The sequence below is a fragment of the Paramormyrops kingsleyae genome, unplaced genomic scaffold, assembly GCF_048594095.1.
Source record: "Paramormyrops kingsleyae isolate MSU_618 unplaced genomic scaffold, PKINGS_0.4 ups39, whole genome shotgun sequence".
NCBI classification, from domain to species: Eukaryota; Metazoa; Chordata; class Actinopteri; order Osteoglossiformes; family Mormyridae; genus Paramormyrops; species Paramormyrops kingsleyae.
The window spans coordinates 171,978-191,547 of NW_027325977.1; the positions used below are offsets into that span (position 1 = coordinate 171,978).

General features: G+C 42.3%; 2 protein-coding genes across 2 annotated transcripts in view; both read right to left on the reverse strand.

Moving 5' to 3' along the window:
- Positions 1 to 6,483: 6,483 nt before the first annotated feature.
- Positions 6,484 to 19,570, reverse strand: part of LOC140586324 (protein NLRC3-like) — a 62,578-nt gene continuing 49,491 nt past the window's right edge. Inside the window, exons 7-10 of the mRNA XM_072708125.1 lie at positions 10,584 to 10,757; positions 9,958 to 10,131; positions 9,804 to 9,850; positions 6,484 to 7,181 (exon numbers count right to left, since the gene is read on the reverse strand). Of these exons, the coding sequence (XP_072564226.1) occupies positions 6,643 to 7,181; positions 9,804 to 9,850; positions 9,958 to 10,131; positions 10,584 to 10,757 (934 nt within the window). The 3' untranslated portion in view covers positions 6,484 to 6,642. The remainder of the gene's footprint in view (positions 7,182 to 9,803; positions 9,851 to 9,957; positions 10,132 to 10,583; positions 10,758 to 19,570) is intronic.
- LOC140586330 (protein NLRC3-like) lies at positions 11,712 to 13,814 on the reverse strand. The gene is made up of 2 exons (XM_072708141.1): positions 13,573 to 13,814; positions 11,712 to 13,412 (listed from the first exon to the last, which is right to left on the reverse strand). The coding sequence occupies exons 1-2, from the start codon at positions 13,780 to 13,782 to the stop codon at positions 11,712 to 11,714; spliced, it is 1,911 nt and encodes a 636-aa protein (XP_072564242.1). The 5' UTR covers positions 13,783 to 13,814.

The window sequence follows — 19,570 nt, forward strand, 5'->3', positions numbered from 1 at the left end:
TAATACTACAAAACATGGCTAAAGGTGATGAACAGTTTGCTGCCAACTCTTTGAAATAGAGAATGGACCTTCATTTTACCCCAGTGAACCCTAAAATTGCACCATCTTGGATTATAAAGACAGAAACAGGCAGTGATTGCAGAGGATCAGTGCACAGATCAAGCCGAGGTGTGTTTTCCAGTGCTGGGGACACCCTGGATGGGATACCAGTCCATCAGAGAGCAGTTTGATGACACAAGGTGCTGTAAAAATCAAAAATGCAAAGAGGAGAAACACATACAACAGCATGACACTAAACTGCTCAAATATTAAACTAAAAGCCAAAGGATAAAAATGGGTTTTTAATCGAGCTTTAACATGGACAGTGTTGGTACCTGTTGAATACACAGGGGCAAATTGTTCCACAGTGTTGGGCCTGCAACTGCGAAGGCATGATTTCCCCTAAGCTTCAGCCTAAATTTTGAGATCGCTAAAAGCAGTTGGTCTACCGATGTCACAGTCCTATGTAGAACATACCGATTTAAAAGCTCTGACAGATACGTGGAAGCAAGGCCATTAAGGGATTTATAAACAAATGTTCATATTTTGAATCCAATCCTGAAACGCACCAGTAACCAGTGCAGTACAGTAAGTATCGGGAAACGTGATCCCGCTTTTGCTTTCCTGTTTTCAGCCGTGCTGCCGCATTTTGGACCAATTGTGGATGAGGGATAGAGGCCTCACTGATTCCAGCGTAAAGAGAATTACCATAATCAAGAGAAGAGTAAACAAATGCACGTGTCACCTTTTCAAAGTCATCAAAGCTCAGAAAGGGCTTGATCTTTGTCAAGAGCTCATCTTAACCACAGAGTTTACTTGTTTTTCAAGTTTGAAATCACCACCCATAATGACCCCTAGATGTTTTACAAAGGGCCTGATGTGAGGTTCCAAAGGCCCTAGGTCTGCATTATGAGTATCATGTTTACTAGGGGAAAAATCACAACCTCAGTTTTATTTTCATTTAAATTTAAGAAGTTTAGCGCCATACATCTCTTAACATGGTCAAGACACTCCAACAATGTTGTTAGTGAGTTTGAGTTTTAATGGGCAATAGATCTGGGTAGCTGGACTGTCAGCTATTTAAATTGACTTGGTACAGTGCCACTAACCATACCACTATTATGATGGATAGGAGGAATGATCCAAGTGTGTCGATGGTGTCTTTAAAAAGCCAAGGAGGCACAGGATCAGTGGGACCTGCAGAGAGTCTTGTCTGCCCAATAATTTCCTTGAACTGATTCAATGACACAGGCTCAAGCTGATTGAAGACAGCAGAGCAAGTGACCGGAACTGATGGATTGTGAGAAGGCGGGGAGATACAAGCTTTAATACTTGCAACCAGGGGCATTAATGAGATTGTTAATAACAGAACAAAGAGCTCCAGCGTTATTTGGATCTTTCCTTACAATGCTTGACAGGTATTTAGTCTTCTCAGCTTTAACAGTACTTTGATAATAGTGCCAGCTTTCTTTCTTTCACTTGCAACCTGTCTTTCCTAATAAAGTCCTTATTATATTTTGGTGGCCGGTAGATCACAGCAGTAAGTACTAGATTCAGGCGGCCCAGTTCACACATAATCGCCTCAAAATTGTAAAACTGCTGATAACTGTTTACAAATAAAAGTTCTCTTTAAAAACTATAGCTACTCCTCCTCCTTAACCAGTAGATCTCGACGAGCTAAAAGATCGCAGAAGGCACTTGATTGAAGTCTGAATGCGGCGTAGATGATTGGGTACTCCTAGTGAAACAGAGGAAGGTCACCGTGTCTGCTGTTAATGTTTATAATCCGGCATTTTGTAGCAGAACAAATATCAAAAAGAGCTTGCCGATCATACAGTATATCAGTAAGGAGCAAACATTTCCAGCAAAAAGCACGATACAAACAAACACAAACATGAGCTAATCATGGAAAACGGCTGGCCACACACACTTAGGAATGAGACGTCTTATCTTGTCTAAAATTGGAGAAAATTTGCCATTCACTTCATGCTGAAGGAGTGGACTGAGTTGGTGAGTCAGTGGGTGAATGACAGATGCTCATGTTCATCCACTCACTCACCAGCTCATTCATAAGAACATAATGAGAATGAGGTCCAAGGGACTCGTTCACTGTGAACAAATTGGTCAAGAACTTCACACCATAAATGGAAGATACCTGTATCAATAATTAATGATGGATTGATGACTTTGGAATGCGGGCATGTGCGGGGTGTGTGTGTGTGTGGGGGGGGGACCTGTACCTGAAATCAGACGTGTAGAGGGTGAAGAGGAAGGGTGATAGGACAGTTCCCTGCGGTGCTCCCGTGCTGCTCAGGATGCTATCAAAGCGGCATCTCTTCAGCCGGACCTGCTGTGGTCGATTGGTTAGACAGTCCGTAATCCAAGCTACCAGTGGGGCATCCACCTGCATGTCTGTGAGCTTATTCCCCAGCAGTGATGGTTTGATTGTGTTAAAAGCACAGGAGAAGACAAAAAACACGACCCTCACAGTGTTCCCAACAATGTCCAAATGAGAATAAGCCTGGTCCAGCAGGTAGATGCCCAGCTAACAAAGTTATGTTCTGAGAACGTTTTCCAAATGTTCTGTTTCGGTTGTGGGAACGTGATTTGAAATGTTCTAGAAACGTGGAAATGTCCAGTTTGCTTAACGTTCCCGTGACAGTTTTCACGACTGCAGGTTGCCTTTGGACAGCAGGTTAGTAAATGGGCCGGAGGTGGACAATGTTGTGGTCAGCCCTGCCCAGGGGAGGGAGAGAGATGGGGCTGTATGCCTCAGTAGCACTGGCATAGAGCAGGTCCAGTGTTTTACTGTCTCTGGTTTTGCAATCAACATATTGCTTGGATGTGGGTAGAACAGTGGAGAGGTTTGTGTGACTGAAGTCTCCTGTGACGGTCATAAATGCATTCGGACTGTGGGTCAGGAGGTCCGCGGTCGCAGAGCTGATGACGTCATACGCACATGCAAACTCCACACTCACTGAGCTGGGGTGGAGACTCGAACCCCAGTCCCAAAGGTACGAGGACTCAGTGCTGACCACTGCGACAACACGACCCCCCTAATTTCTCTTTATGATATTAAATTGTAGTATTATTTCTGGTTTGGGTAAAAAAAACAATATCAGTAACTTTTATGCTCATTAAAGCTAAATAAATGTTTACTGTGGGTTCAGTTTGTATAAAGTACTATTTTGTTCATAAACTCCAATTCCAGTGTTTTGCCCAGTCTGCTCTTCTCAGTCTGATCTCAGTTCAAAACCACACCTACTGCAGCCTGAGAAGCAGGAAGCTCCTCCCACTCTCACAAAAAAAACTGAACAAAACAGAAATTAATCTACTCAGTGTTTTTTGGAAAAGGTACCGATGGTGTAGGTTGTACACAGAAGTATAAATCAGCCTTTAGTCTGGACGGCCAGTAGGCAGAGCAGGCTGAGGCATTTAAATACCTGGGCACAGTTATGGAGCCTCCATGTCATTCCCCCAACATGCTGACCTTGTGTTTAAAATGGCCCAACAGCTCCTGCACCTTCCACAGAGGCTCATGAGTTTTCATGTTAGTAAGAGAGATTTAACTCTGCTCACTTATTGGATCTGTTCTCACATTAATATCATATGCTGGTAAATCTCTCTTACAGTCAAACCTACATCAATCTTTCTCAGGTTGTTAATCAGGTCAGATAACAGGGTCAGCTCAGCCTTCATTGTTGGAGTCGTTCTCTTGGTCAGTCTCTAGGAAAGCCTGCCTTTGATTGGCAGAACTGTGTCAGACAGAGACACAGCGCCCTCTGCAGTCTGCCATAGAGCAAGTCAGGATGAACAGCCGTCCAGGCTTCTCTCCCTGTGAACTTCAGACAGGTAGATGTGTGCAGGCCTGGGAGCTTCCAGTGTGCAGGGTTAGCAAACGATTTCTGAATGTTCACTAAAGAAATATCAATCATCCTTGTGAACCTCGTTTAGTTTAGACTGATTTATCTATGACTTTGTGTTTCTGTCACTTTCGCCCCTATCAGACATGCACTGCCACCCAAATTTTTCTTGACATTCCCCAGAGGGGCTGTACATGTGAACACAAATGTCTGAATCAGTCATACCGGACGTTAAAAGGAGTTTACCCTGCTAGCTCCTTAGTGTAAAGTCGGGGTAATTTCTGATTGACCCCCATGTGTTAATGAAGCAGGAAATTGTCCAGTGTAGGATCACACGGATATGACAGGGCTGAGATTCCAGGCTGCCTGAGACAAGGCCTAGCCTGGTATGAGAGGTACTTGTTGGCCAAAGGGGGGTTAGTGACCCCACGCACACACACACACAAACACACACAGATAACAAGGGAGACCAGCATTGTGGCCCAAAGATTTAGGAACCTTCGGACGGCTGAATGGACCTCAAGGATAGGGGTCCCTCAACTTGGCACGCAACCCCCCCTATTTGTTCTTTGCTTAACAACCCCCCCTTTTTACATTCCTCTGTTGGCCCTTATCTGATCTTTGTGGTCCGTTAGCACTTCTTTGGCTTCTACTATTCTGTGGTAAAAGACTGAATCAAGGTATATATTATCAATCCTGGAGAGCAGATCATTCCATTATTTTGTGTTTGTTGTTTAAGTGTCTGTCTTACGTTAGTATAGTGTTAGGTAGAAATAAATGCTTGCCTTTTTATACAACTCCATTCATTGAGTTTTCACTATAGTCACTGCCTCTGTGCGAACTGGCTTCTAAGCTCTGAAACCTCAAGCTCTACTGAAATATCACGACACTCTCTCTCCATGGCCATGAGAGCAGCTTTGCTACCAGTCGTTTACATTACCTGGTGATTCTTATGTTCGCTCTTCCTTGTAAAATACATAAGAAGGAGTGTGAAAAGGAGACAGCAATAAGACAAACCCGGACCATAAAAGAAAAGGCACAACTGGAAAATTACAAATCAGCCATAACAGATCATTGCAAAAGGGAAAACCACATCATGGACTGGGGGAAGGCCAAAGTCATCCGCACAGAAGATAATAAACATCAGCGCTGGATCAGGGAGGCCATGGAGATCCGGAAACGAAGCCCGAGGACCATCAACGGGGATGAGGGAGCATACATGCTCTCACACACCTGGAGTGACATCCTACAGGGGACGAACAGACAGCTGAAGGCGTGACCGATCCGTCAATCCAGACGGGAAGGTCACGCCTTCGTGAACATCAGCTGATAACTAATGAGCTACCGACAACATCCGGTAACACTCTGAGGAAGACGACAGCGAACGTCGAAACATGTCAGGTGAATAAAACCTAAAAAATTAGATGTCTGATAAAAAAAGAAAAAAAGAGCATTGTTATAACTACATTAAAGACATAATGAATATAATTGAAAGAAACATATTCACAATTCAATATTACTATCAAAATTAATCAAGCCTATATTATCAAATACTTTGAAATAAATTATTGAAAGCCATTTAAATGTTTACTTATTATTTCTTTGAGGATGACAAGAAATATCTTTGCAGGGTCAGTGAAAAGTTTGGAAAAAAAAAAATTATTATTTAGATGCTTATTGTAGCTGTGATGTAACTGCCAATACTGTAGCTCATCACCAGAGGAAGAAGAGGGACGTCAGAGTAAGAATCCACCTTTTCATTGCGTTTAGGGGTATATCTGTATTGCTGCAATGCCACTGTGAGTGTTTTGTGGGATACATTGCATCTGATAATCTTATTCCTAAATTATTAACTTAGGGACCGCAGCGTCTCGCGTGCTGCGACCGACGAGAAACCCGCAGTTACCTCAGGACGGCAGTAGGGGCCGGACGTGAGGTTCAGCCGTCTGAAGTTAAACGTATATTTCATGAGAAATTAAAATGTGTTACGCTTTGTTTTTAATTACTTGTGTAATTATTTACTTACTTAGTAAGTACTTACTTCAGCTTTTAATGAGTCTTTTCCCAAGTTTTAACGTGGTGAGAGAGGTTTGCTAATTAGCTTGTCGGTTGTCAGGTGAAGCAGTTCACAGGTTTAGTTAGGAATTTTTTATTGTTGCTTGTTGTATTTTGATAATTTAATCTAATGCATGTTACTGATGTGATTTATGACTTTTGCTTTTAACTTAGTTTTTGCTTTCACTGTTATGTCTCCCGTTTCCTTTTATATGGTTAATATATATGCTGATTTAATCTAATGCTGTTAGTTATGTTCAATTACAGTAAAGTGTATTTATTTAATTGTATTATATGATTTATGTTACCCAGTTACCTCACGCTTTGAGCAGAGCTGAACCAGGACATTAATAGGATACAATATGAAGCCTTTATTGTCAGTGTACAGGTAGCAAATACAATATACAGACAGAAATATATAAAATGTATATATACAGGGGAGGGGAAAAGCCCCCCCACTCAACATGATTACATTTCATTACATTTTAATCAGACAGAATCATTTTACATGTTTGTTCAGTTTGCTGAACCCAGTCACTTATTTTGTCTGATATACGTCACACTTCAGACAGAGTAAAAAGGGTTATACTGGTTAAAAAGCAGAGATTTTACCTTTTTGCCATGGAGAAGCAGCGACATGTGACTCTCTGATAAGGTAAAAATTATTCCTCCAGCACACAGTGAGCTATCCCAGCATGCACAGGGACACAGAGGAGTTTATATTAACCCAAAACCCTGGACAGAGGGGTTCAGTGAATGAGGAGGTGAAGCTGTACAGGAGGGTCAGTCCATCAGAGGAGACTCTGTAGAAGGACAGAGTACCAGCCGCCCAGTCCAGATACACTCCTACTCTGCGGGAGCCTGAGCGCTTTATGGGTATGACAGTCTGTTTATTATTGTGATAGACAGAGTATCTGTAAGGAGAGCAGCTCAGCATCCATGACTTGTCATTGAATCCAAGCCGACAGTCATCACTGTCTCCTTTCCTCTTGATTCCTTTATAAGTCACTCCTATCAGGGCTCCTTTTCCACTCCACTCAGCCTCCCAGTAACAGCGACCAGTCAAACTCTCTCTGCACAGAACTTGGGGGCACCACCAGCTGTCAAATCTCTCTGGATGATCAGGATATGGCTGCTCTGCCCCCCATGTCACCTTCCTGTTCCCCCCTGACAGAGACAGGCGGCTGTTTGCTGTGTTGGGGTCCAGCGTCAGCTGGCAGGAGTCTGTAGGCAAGAGGAAGAGCGATTAATCCCATCACGAAGCACAGCATCTCCATCATTATCACTGTCACACCTCACACACTCACTAACACAGAACTCGCTCCAATACACACATTTTATTCCCAATATACTCATGTAGCCGCCCGAGTCTGCGGCACTCCGGCTGTGAGACACACCGCGCTGAGAGACTCGCTGGGGACCGAACTGCACTTTAGCCTGCGCTCTGTTATTCTGTACGATACATAAAATATAAAAACGAAGCAGGAATTCAAGTATGTGAAATACCTCAGGAAATGTCGGACGCCCACGCGACGCCGGTGGGAAGACGGGGCGAAATAATAATAATAATAATAATACATTTTATTTATAAAGCGCTTTTCAAGACACTCAAAGACGCTTCACAACACAATAGAATAAAATGGCACACAATTTATAACATAAAATCAAACATTAAAAGCAATTTTAAACAGGTGAGTTTTGAGTTCTTTCTTAAAAGTAGGGAGATCAGAGCAGTCGCGGAGGGATTTGGGCAGTGAGTTCCAAAGGGTGGGGGCAGCGATGGAGAAGGCTCTGTCCCCCCAGGTTGCGCGTGCTAAATTAATAGCCTTAATTACAGGTAAATAAAATTACAAACAGCATTAATCAAACGTGTTAAACCTGAAATTGTACCACAAAGAGTACCACTCAGAAGTTAATTTGTCTTTATTTCAAAATAAGAACTTCCTTCAAACCACTTCGGACACATACCGCCCTCCAGCAGCGTGCAGCGCCGACTAGTGATGTGTCGGTCGCGAACGACCCGCTCAAAAGATCCGGATCCTGAGTCCAGACCAAGAGACATTTTTATAAAACAAAACATCTCCGCGGATCAGCCCTCCATGCTTCTCTGACTGTGACTGAAGTTTGTGTTAATGGCGTGTGAGCCGCGCGACCAATCACGTGATGAGTCAGATAAGGGGGAGGGGGGGGGGGGGTCGCGTTCTGACGGTGTACAGGTACACAGTAGTGGTGGGCGGATCGATCCAAGTATCGATAATATCGATAATAACGTTGGTATTGATCGATACCAGTTCACTGAGATCGATACTTCAGCTTCAATCTCTCTCCCGAATGCACTGCGGCTGTCTGTGTTCGCGCTGCTGCTCTCAATTGCCGCTCCCGGTGTTCTGACAAAACATCCTACCTATCGAGACGTGCTATCGAGCCTTTCTGCGCATGTGCAGTTCCACCGTCTTGGGATTAGGGTTAGGTTTTAGGGGTTAGGATTAAGGTAAGAGTTTTTGGGGGGCTAGGGTTAGGGTAAGAGTTAGGGTTAGGGCTATCGATTAGCACTACGGTAGGATGTTTTGATAAAGTAGGACGTTTTGTCAGAACACCGGTACCTCCGCGCTGCAGTATTTATTTACATGTAAACTTTGCCCAAATTCTGTCCTTGGTTTTACCTAATTAATAAAAAAAATCACAAAAACACTTAAAGGTAATGAAAATTAATTCAGTTTTAGCAATTTGATGATGCATCCACCTTAATTATTAAGAAGTATCGATATCGGTATCGTATCGGCGATACTTTCCCTGTATTTACTTGGTATCGCATCGATACCAAATCTTGTAGTATCGCACACCACTAGTACACAGCATGAGGGAGGGAAAGGAGGAGAGAAAGAGGGAGTGTGGTGCGCGAATAATAGGCAAGATGAGTGATAGTTGGAAACGAAGCGCCATTTGGATGCATTTTAATAGCTATGATAACTCAAAGGCACAATGCACAGTTTGCAAGATGAAGCTGTCATTTCGATCAGGATCCACAAACAACATTCACAGACACTTAGGAACTGCGCATCCAACAGTTCAGATGGAAGGAAAAAGACAGGCTAGCGTGCCTGCTACTGCCAGAAGCCGGATCAGCCCGTCTAAGGTGAGGCACTTAGCCTTTCTGCCCCAAAGGAAATGTTAAAATGTTACACTGTTAGAAAGGTGATAGATAGTTGTTAAAGTGGATAGATACTAAAACTGTTGGATGCTGGTGTTTTGCATGTTGTAATTTCTTTATAATTTATTGTTATTCGTTATTTATGTTATTTGACTGTTAATGGTATCAAAGACAAAAACAGATTTTCCACTATATAATGTTCAATACACATGTAGTAGTGTTTGAGATTTTTACATTTCATCTTTTTATACCAAACATGATGGTATTGAGAAAATTATAAGGTTTAGTACACATATCAATCATGCGTCATAACAGCGTTGAATCTGGCTGAGGCAGAAATAATAAAATGAAGAGTCGTTTGGGAGCCGGAAGAGCCGGCTCTTCTTGGTGAGCTGAGCCAAATGATCCGACTCACTAAAAAGAGCCGAAATTCCCATCACTAACGCAGACTGAGGAGACATTCAGTGTCACAGCCAGTTTGGAGAGATTACAGGTGCTGTCTTAGGACAATACTAACAAATCTCAAAACAGTACTACTACAGAAGTTCCCAGACTCCCATTGTTATTTAAGAAAATAGTCATTTTTAAACCCAAAAAAGAAAAGAAAAATAAAAAACACATCACAATAATTATGTGAATGCTATCAGAAAGTAGTATTAATGGTATTAAGGATAAAAACATGCAAAAAAACTTACATTTCTGGATCCCTGGTCTGGTCCTGCACTCTCCACTGTGGTCCACACTATATCAGAAGCAGAATGACATACTGCTGTATCCATTTATTTAATTGTTGTATTTTCTCCACATACATGAGTCTATAGCAGGAGCAGACACACATTCTATACTCACTTCAGTTTCTCCAGTTTACAGCTGGGATCCTCCAGTAGAGCAGAGAGCAGCTTCACTCCTGAATCTCCTGGGTGATTGTAGCTCAGGTCCAGCTCTCTCAGGTGTGAGGGGTTTGACCTCAGAGCTGAAGCCAGGGAAGAACAGCCTTCTTCTGTGACTCCACAGCCCATCAGCCTGCAGAGAGACAGACAATATCTCTCCAATAAATAAAAACACCTCACCACTATGAGTATTACTTTTAACTAAATGTGACGACTTCAATAAAGATTTCAGTAATTACACATTACAGTGTGGAATACCCAGTAATATTGACCTCAGTATCTCCAGTGTACAGTGTGAATCCCAGAGTACAGCAGAAAGCAGCTTCACGCCTGAATCCCGCAGGTCATTGTCACTCAGGTCCAGCTCTCTCAGGTGTGAGGGGTTTGACCTCAGAGCTAAAGCCAGGGAAGAACAGCCTTCTTCTGTGACTCTACAGCCCATCAGCCTGCAGAGAGACAGACAATATCTCTCCAATAAATAAAAACACCTCACCACTATGAGTATTACTTTTAACTAAATGTGACGACTTCAATAAAGATTTCAGTAATTACACATTACAGTGTGGAATACCCAGTAATATTGACCTCAGTATCTCCAGTGTACAGTGTGAATCCCCCAGTCCAGCAGAGAGCAGCTTCACCCCTGAATCCTGCAGGTCATTGTCACTCAGGTCCAGCTCTCTCAGCTGAGAGGAGTTTGATCTGAGAGCTGAAGCCAACACTTCACAGCATGTCTCTGTGAGATTACAGCTGTCCAGCCTGGAAAAGGAAACGTGTTAAGATATAAATACATACACGACACACACAGGTATATCAAATAAAAAATCTAAATAAACATTTTTAAGTACAATAAGACATGCAGCATTTAGCTGAAATATCAGTTATTTTGTTGTTTCCTTGTCCTAGTCAAAAAAACAAATAGTTTTTACTTGACACTCCCCAGCCGAGACGAACCTGCTGTTTAATGACCTTACAGGGTGAGTTACCCTGAGACTCTAATATATGCATAAGTATTTTTCTAAAGCTTTGAGCAGCGCTGGGGCTCAGTGACCAGTACTACAGCCGACCCAGGGTTCTAGGGTTTTGGGTTCAGTTCCTGCCTCGGATATGTGTAAGTGTACATGTTTATGGGGGTTTGAATGTCAAGAAGAGCTTAAGTTATTTTAATTATATTTTTATATGACTTTTGAATTGCTGACACCATGACTGAAAGAAATCCTTATTTTCCATTTCGCTGCACCTGAGAACCTATTATATTTCCAAAACACTAATCAGACAATTATCAATCCTGTCAGATAGGGATGAAATAGTGATGCTTTATTCATCTTCCTGGTAAAATAGTGCTGTCGCCACTCTGATCTTGCTCTCTCTGACACACACATACAGGTCAGAGCTCAGGGTTGGCCAGCATCCAGCCCCCTGAAGCTGGGGGGTAAGGGCCTTGCTCAAGGGCCCAAAACCAGCATCACTCTGCCGGCCTGGTATTTAAACCGGTGACCTTCTGACTACAGGCACAGAGTCCGAACCCACTGAACCACACACCACAGCAAGAATGTTAAAAAAATATATACTTGTCCTGCCTGAAATGAAAATGAATTTCTGAGCGTCCATATAAATACACCCTAATTGTTCTGATAAGATATAAGAGCAGTATCATTAATAACATTTGTACTTCTTTAGCAACAGACGTATGTAAGATCATTACATACTAACTTACAGAGCTGTCCTAGATTTCTTGATCACAGGCAGCAGCCTCTGAAGGCCCTCATCTGATCTGATGTATTTCTTCAGATCAAACACATCCAGCTCCTTATCTGACATCAGTAACACAAAGGCCAGAGCTGACCACTGTGCAGGTGAGAGGTCTGCTGCTGAAAGGCTTCCTGAACTCAGGTATCTTTGTACTTCCTCTATTAGAGAATTGTCACCCAGTTCATTCAGACAGTGGAACAGGTTAATGGCCCTTTCTGCAGATAAATTCTCCTGTATTTTCTCCTTGATGTACTGGGCGGTTTCCTTAATGTTATGTGAGCTGGGTCTTGTCTCTCCCAGTAGTTTTTGTAACAGAGTTTTACTGGAGTCTGTTGAGAGGCCAAGGAGGAAGCGGAGGTAGAGGTCCAAGTGTCCATTCTTGCTCTTTAATGCCTGATCCACTGCAATCTTCAGCAGGTCAGCTGATGAGTTTGACAGAAACATATATAAAGCAGCGAGATACTCCTGGATGCTCAGATGCACAAAGCAGTACACCTTCTCCTGATACAATCCATTTTCCTCCTTAAAGACTTCTGTGCACACTCCAGAGTAAATTGAAGCTGCAGTGACATCAATGTTATCCTCTATCAGATCTTGCTCATAAAATATGAGATTGCCTTTCTCAAGGTTGTCAAAAGCCAGTTTACCAAGTTTCAATAGGAATTCTTGGCTGTATTCCTTAAGCTTGGTTTCATAGTTTTTCATATACTTGTCATTCTTTAAACTCACTTGAAAGATAAGGAAGTGTGTGTACATTTCAGTCAGAGTCCTTGGAATTTCTCTACTGTCAGACTCACTAAAAAGACTCTCAAGAACAGTGGCTGAAATCCAGCAGAACACAGGTATGTGGCACATGATGAAGAGGCTCCTTGATGATTTCACATGTGTGATAATCCTGCTGGCCAGACCCTGATCACTAAATCTCTTCCTGAAATACTCCTCCTTCTGAGCATCACTGAACCCTCGTATCTCTGTCACCCGGTGGACACACTCAGGAGGTATCTGATTGGCTGCTGCTGACCGGGAGGTTATCCAGAGGAGAGCGGATGGAAGCAGATTCCCCTTAATGAGGTTAGACAACAGGACATCCAGAGACGTTTTCTTTGTTACATCAAACCAGCTCTCATTGTTCTGAAAATCTAGTGGAAGGCGACATTCATCCAGACCATCAAAGATCAACAAAACTTTGTACCTATACAGCTCAGAGGATTCAAGCGATTTCAGTTCTGGGACAAAGTGGTGAAGCAGATCAATCAGACTGTATTCATCCTTAATCAAATTCAGGTCCCGGAAAGGAAGAGCAAATATGAAGTGAATGTCCTGGTTTGCTTTTCCTTCTGCCCAGTCAAGAATAACTTTCTGCACAGAGACTGTTTTCCCGATACCTGCGACCCCTTTAGTGAGTACAGTTCTGATAGGTGTCACACACCCATGTAAGGGTTTAAATATATCATTGCACTTGACTGTAGTATCTTCTGTTACCCTTTTCTTGGATGCTGTTTCAATCTGTCTCACTTCATGTTCATCATTGACTCCTCCAGCTCCCCCTTCAGTTATGTAGAGTTCTGTGTAAATCTCTTTGAGAAGTGTTGGCTGTCCTTCCTTAGCTTTCCCTTCAAATACACACTCAAATTTCTTCTTCAGATTACATTTGATTGTGCGCTGAAACTGCGACAAAAGATCCCCTGAAATAAAATGAGTACTTTTCAAAAAACATTTTTTTACTCATTTAAGCCAAATTAAATCAAAATAAATAAATGATAAACTGAAATATAATACACATTTTTTCATAAACTCTTTTTCTTTGGCAAATCAAACACACACTGAATGAGGTACAGCTCTTACTCTTCTCCAGCATGTCCGCGAGATCATTTTGCTCCATGGTCCTCAGGATGTACAGTGTGATCTTCAGAGCTCCCTCTCTACCACAGGTCTTCTGCATCTGACCATCACTGTCCAGGTCATTGTCCTCCTCCAGCTGAGGCTCAGAGCATTCTGGGTCATTCTGATCCAGGTACCTTTTGAATTTCATCAGCTCATCCTTCAGAAATGTTTGAGCTTTTTTCTCCAGTAACTGAAATGAACAGTTACAGTTTAATTATTATCACTCCTGGCACCGTATCTTATTATAACTTCATTTGTGAATTATGCTGCGTTCCATTTCAACTTGTAACTTGGAAATTCGGAGTTTCTAGTGGGAAATATCAACTGAAGTCGGAATTTAATGTACTCTGAGCTAAATATAAGTGAATGAAGATGAAGGCCATTTAAACTGGGGCACATTAAACACAAGGAGTTATCTGGCTAAGCAAGAAACCCTGCTGTTTGAAACAAGTCCCTATTCAAGCGATTTCAGGTCCCTGGTTTTGGTAAATGGCTTTCTAACTTGCTGTACTGGAACGAGGTTAACTTGGGTGTGACGTCATTCCCAGCACCGACATCTGACCTCCGAGGTAAATGGAACGCAGCATTAGTTGTAAATATCTCTTTCACAGGAAGAACTACTTATTGTATACGTGTATCTGTAGAAGATATATGTCAATTTAGATAAAATTTAAGAAAATATACTTAATAAATGCAAACCTTGAAGATGGATGATAAGTCTGCTTTATGTGGATGTGAATTACATCTATTCACTTGGTCCCTGTGAATAAAACACAAATATCCAACTATTATATTTTTATCTAAATAGAAGTAACTGCGGGGGTGGCATGGTGGTGCTGTGGTTTGCACTGTTGCCTCGCACATCTGGGAACTGGGTTTGAGTCTCCGCCTGGGTCACATGTGTGTGGAGTTTGCATGTTCTCCCTGTGTCGTCGTGGGGTTTCCTCCAGGTACTCCAGTTTCCCCCCACAGTCCAAAAACATGCTGAAGCTAATTGGAGTTGCTAAACTGCCCATAGGTGTGCATGTGTGGCTGGCCCCCCATCCAGGGTTGTTCCCTGCCTCGTGCCCATTGCTTCCGCGATGGGCTCTGGACCCCCCACAACCTAGTAGGATAAGCAGGTTGGACAATGGATGGATGGATGGATAAATGTAACTGCCATCCACATTCTGAGCTTATTTCATTAGGGTGGCTTCCTGACATCAGCTTGCTTATGACAGTATAAGAGAAGCAGTGACATCTAGTGGCAGCACAGCAGGTAGCATCCACGAGAGACTGTAGCTGACAGTCACTGGTTCCAGGGTTAACTTCTTGTAAACTGTTTAACATGATTTCAAACAGATTTCAACTTAATTACCATAACTATCAAGGGGGGACAACCCTGGCTCCTGCAATTTAGGGCCCTCACCTGATCTCAACCTTTTCTTTTTTTTGCTAAGAAAAAAAAAAACATAGAACAAATATTCTACACAAACTATTTATATAATTATTTTGACTACAATAAAATGTATAACAATACACCAATATACAAATTTTGCATGATTGTCGCCCCCCGATCAGTGAATTTTACCAACAGCACTCCTGTTTCTCTTTTGGCTCCAAAAGCCGCTCGCTTAACCCCAAAGGGATTTATTCTGTCCCTTGTTTCCAGGGTTAACACCAGACTGCCTGTAATACTCAGGGGCTTCCTGTCTCTAGCTGGGCTGCACCTCAGGTACCCAGCAGGCCCAGGCTCTGGTGTGACCTCTGGCAGCTCCGTAGGATCTTGTCCAGTGTGAGAGAAAAACTGACTAGAGGGATATTTTGTAATCAGCTTTGAAACTGTATCTTTGTGCAACAAATGCAAAAGTACCTGAGTGTTAGGCAGCTGACAGCCAAGAATGTAAGCTTAAGAGAATTAAGAGTTAACCTTAGTGTAGCAATATGTGCTTGAACTTTGTGCTCATTAGATTGAGCAGAAATGCAGGCTAGAGAGCAGAAATGCAGGTTTAGAGTGTGTTTATCAGACAGAGCAGGAAAATCACAAAAGGCTACAGTGAGTGGGGGCTGCTTGCAGGTGGTCAGACCCATAATTTACAGGCTGTATAAAGTATATATGAAATGCTGATTACAAAATATCCCTCCAGTCAATTTCTCTCTCGCAAGTGTTTTCCCTGGTCCCAGGTTCATAGCCCCTTAGTTCTGTTTGTTAATTGTTAGTTAATTCCACCAGTGTCCTCTTTCCAGGGTTGAGTTTATTTATACAGAAGATAGTTCTTGTATTTAAAATTTCAAAGACAATGGCATTTGCAAAAGTAAAAATATTGAAAGTTGAAGTTTTTTTCCTTGTAGTTTGTGTTTGCCTGTATGTCTTTTGATTGAGAGTCTGAGTGTTTTAAACAATGTTTAAATGTATATTTACCTTTGATCTGTAGGAAAACGTCCCTCTCTGAAGTGGAATGGTGGGTCCATTGACCTGTCACTCTTCATGGAAACACAGCTGGGTACAGGTGAGCCTGCTCTCTCCATCAGGACACTGTGGACAGTGAGAGGAAAGATCCTCATTATATAAATATAATACATATAATGTGGACAGGGTCACATTAAATCTTCAGCTGTTTAACCTTCTGCTCTGTCTTCATGTACTTTGATATGCTGTGAAGCTCTTGATGCAAACATGCTTGTTTACATTTAGCTTTAATGTGAAATATAGTGTCTCACCTGAAATGAAGATCCCAGTATGAAAGGTTTAGTATCATTGTTACAGCCTCCGTTGCTAGACTTGCCTGTTGTTGCTTGATATTATCTAAATTTAGCCTTAAATGCGGTTCCCCACAATAAATTTCACCAAGTTAGCGGCTACTGGACTGAATACTGATAACATGTTATGAATGGTGCGGAGTGCGAAGACCGAAAATATTAACTTTATTTTAGCATATTACTGAAAATCATCTCGCGCCCCAAAGATGTGAAACATTGAAGAATCAGCGCTAGGTGGCAGCAGAGGACGGCGTCCACGGAGTACAATTAAATGTAAATTCTTGAAGGAAATTAAATTTAATAAATTTAAGTGTCCCCATGATCTGTGTGTTTTATAAATTTAATAAATTTATTAAATTTAATTAAGGATAAACATTAATCATCTACTCTACGGACCTGAATCAGTTAAGTCTCGAGGAAGTGAATTAAGACAGATTACTCTCTCTTTCGAGAATGCTGGAACGCTTATTTTTATGACCTTGTGTAAAGCAGTACAAACACACAGGTTCTGTCTTACCTCTCAGTTCTCTTTGTTTCACACTCCACAGGGGGGATCATTGCAGAAGCAGCTCCCCCCATTTTTGTGCCGATCTAGACCAGATGACTGATGCTGAACACGAAGCGTAAATAGTAACATACATGCATAATATCTAGTAGGCTAGCTACTTCATGCAACGGGTGCGGCCGCTATATATAGATGTGTTTTTATATATATACATACATATATATATACACACACATGCATATACTGTATATGTCTGAGGTCTCCCAGGACTGGTTTGAGAAACGGTATATAGCATGGAAGTAAATTTGTGTCATCACAATTTGAATTTTATACGCCACTGACCATCGAATTTCCGATGCATATTTCCAATACATAAATATTCAATGTTAGAATTTCAGTGGCATATAAAGTTCAAATTGTGATGACACAGATTTACTTCCATAATCCGCTCTAATATATATATAATATAATCCCAAATATAACTTATTTTATTTTAAGGTGCATTTGTTGACTAAAATCTTACCTTGCAATACAGAATCTTATCCGCGTTTCTCGACAAAATGGAGAGTCTAGGATTAAAATATTTTCGCTTTCATATACAAACTGGAAATGCTGCATACCAAACGCGGGAGCGGTCTAAGCAGAAATGGACACGGACTCAGTGGCCCGGCGTAGGATTTTTGGGGATATTATCCATGCGACTTAATAACAAGTAACAATAAGAGAAAGGGGACAAGCTCCCGCCGCCACCTAATTCTGTCATGACGCACATTTTGCGTTATATTTGTACATATAAAACTCGGTTCTGCAGTGACACTTAAATGAATAACACAAATAAATCATTATCACTTTTCACATTTTCCGCCGCCATACGGCTGCTTCAGGGACATTATAAAACGCTTAACGTGAAAAAGCTTAATGTGGTGGAATGTACCAAAACAGCGACCAATAATCACCAAATTTCTCACCGACATATTGGTCATAAAGTCTTTCACCTTTTCTTTGCAGCCACTTCAGATTAATATTTTATTAGTGCCACTAAATATCTAAAACAAAAATCTTTGTTCGGAAAACACACCAGTACTCAGATGTTCCTATAGGAAATGAAAGACGTACCACTGTTATCTTTTCTGGTGGAAGTAGAGTAAATTATTATGCAGGCTGAGAGCAGTTCCCAAACTTTTTCATATGACTGTATATATACACACAATGGTAATTATATATACATTACGCATATATGCAAGAATATTACAACAATTGTATCCAACATCCACTTTCAAGGTTCACCTTTCAACAGTCAACTTAAAGACTATATTGAATTTCTATTTTATTAGCAGACCACCATCACAGCCTATATAACATATATTGCAAATAAATACTTTTGTAAGTGCACAAAATCATCTGATGATTTAATTGTTCCTTGTACCGACTACCACAAATGTCTAATGTGTTCAAGCTGAATCAGTAAATTTGGCATTTTGACTGGGAATGAACACTTTGCAACACAATATGGGTTGAGAAATCTTCAGGTCATTCACAGTCCTTATTCAATATTCAATTAAATTTATTTGTATAGAATATTCTCACAATATTACATCGTCTCAAAGCGCTTTACAGCATCCCCACGCAAAGCCCCCAGTGAGCAAGCCAGAGGTGACAGTGGCAAAGGAAAAACTCCCTAGAAGGAAGAAACCTTAGGAGTAACCGGACTCAGAGGGGGAGCCCATCCTCCAGGGGGCAGCAGGGAGAGTCAAAGTCCCAATTCACATTTTCCCAGTCTTAACATTAGAGACACAAAGCAGGGGGCAGGGAGGTGATGACAGACAAGTGATGGAGCTGCTTCAGATAGCAGGATGAACAGTGGGATGGCAACAGGGCATAAAGGGAAGGCATCACAGGCACAAGGGCATACAGGGAAGGCATCACAGGCAGAACGGCATTCAGGAAAGGCATCACAGGCAGAACGGCATACAGGGAAGGCATCACAGACAGAAGGGCGTACAGGGAAGGCATAACAGGCAGAACGGCATACAGGGAAGGCATCACAGGCAGAAGGGCGTACAGGGAAGGCATCACAGGCAGAAGGGCATACAGGGAAGGCATCACAGGCACAAGGGCATACAGGGAAGGCATCACAGGAAGAAGGGCATACAGGGAAGGCATCACAGACAGAAGGGCGTACAGGGAAGGCATCACAGGCACAAGGGCGTACAGGGAAGGCATCACAGACAGAAGGGCGTACAGGGAAGGCATAACAGGCAGAAGGGCATATAGGGAAGGCATCACAGGCAGAAGGGCATACAGGGAAGGCATCACAGGCAGAAGGGCATACAGGGAAGGCATCACAGGCACAAGGGCATACAGGGAAGGCATCACAGGAAGAAGGGCATACAGGGAAGGCATCACAGACAGAAGGGCGTACAGGGAAGGCATCACAGGCACAAGGGCGTACAGGGAAGGCATCACAGACAGAAGGGCGTACAGGGAAGGCATAACAGGCAGAAGGGCATATAGGGAAGGCATCACAGGCAGAACGGCATACAGGGAAGGCATCACAGGCACAAGGGCATACAGGGAAGGCATCACAGACAGAAGGCCGTACAGGGAAGGCATCACAGGCACAAGGGCGTACAGGGAAGGCATCACAGACAGAAGGGCGTACAGGGAAGGCATAACAGGCAGAAGGGCGTAC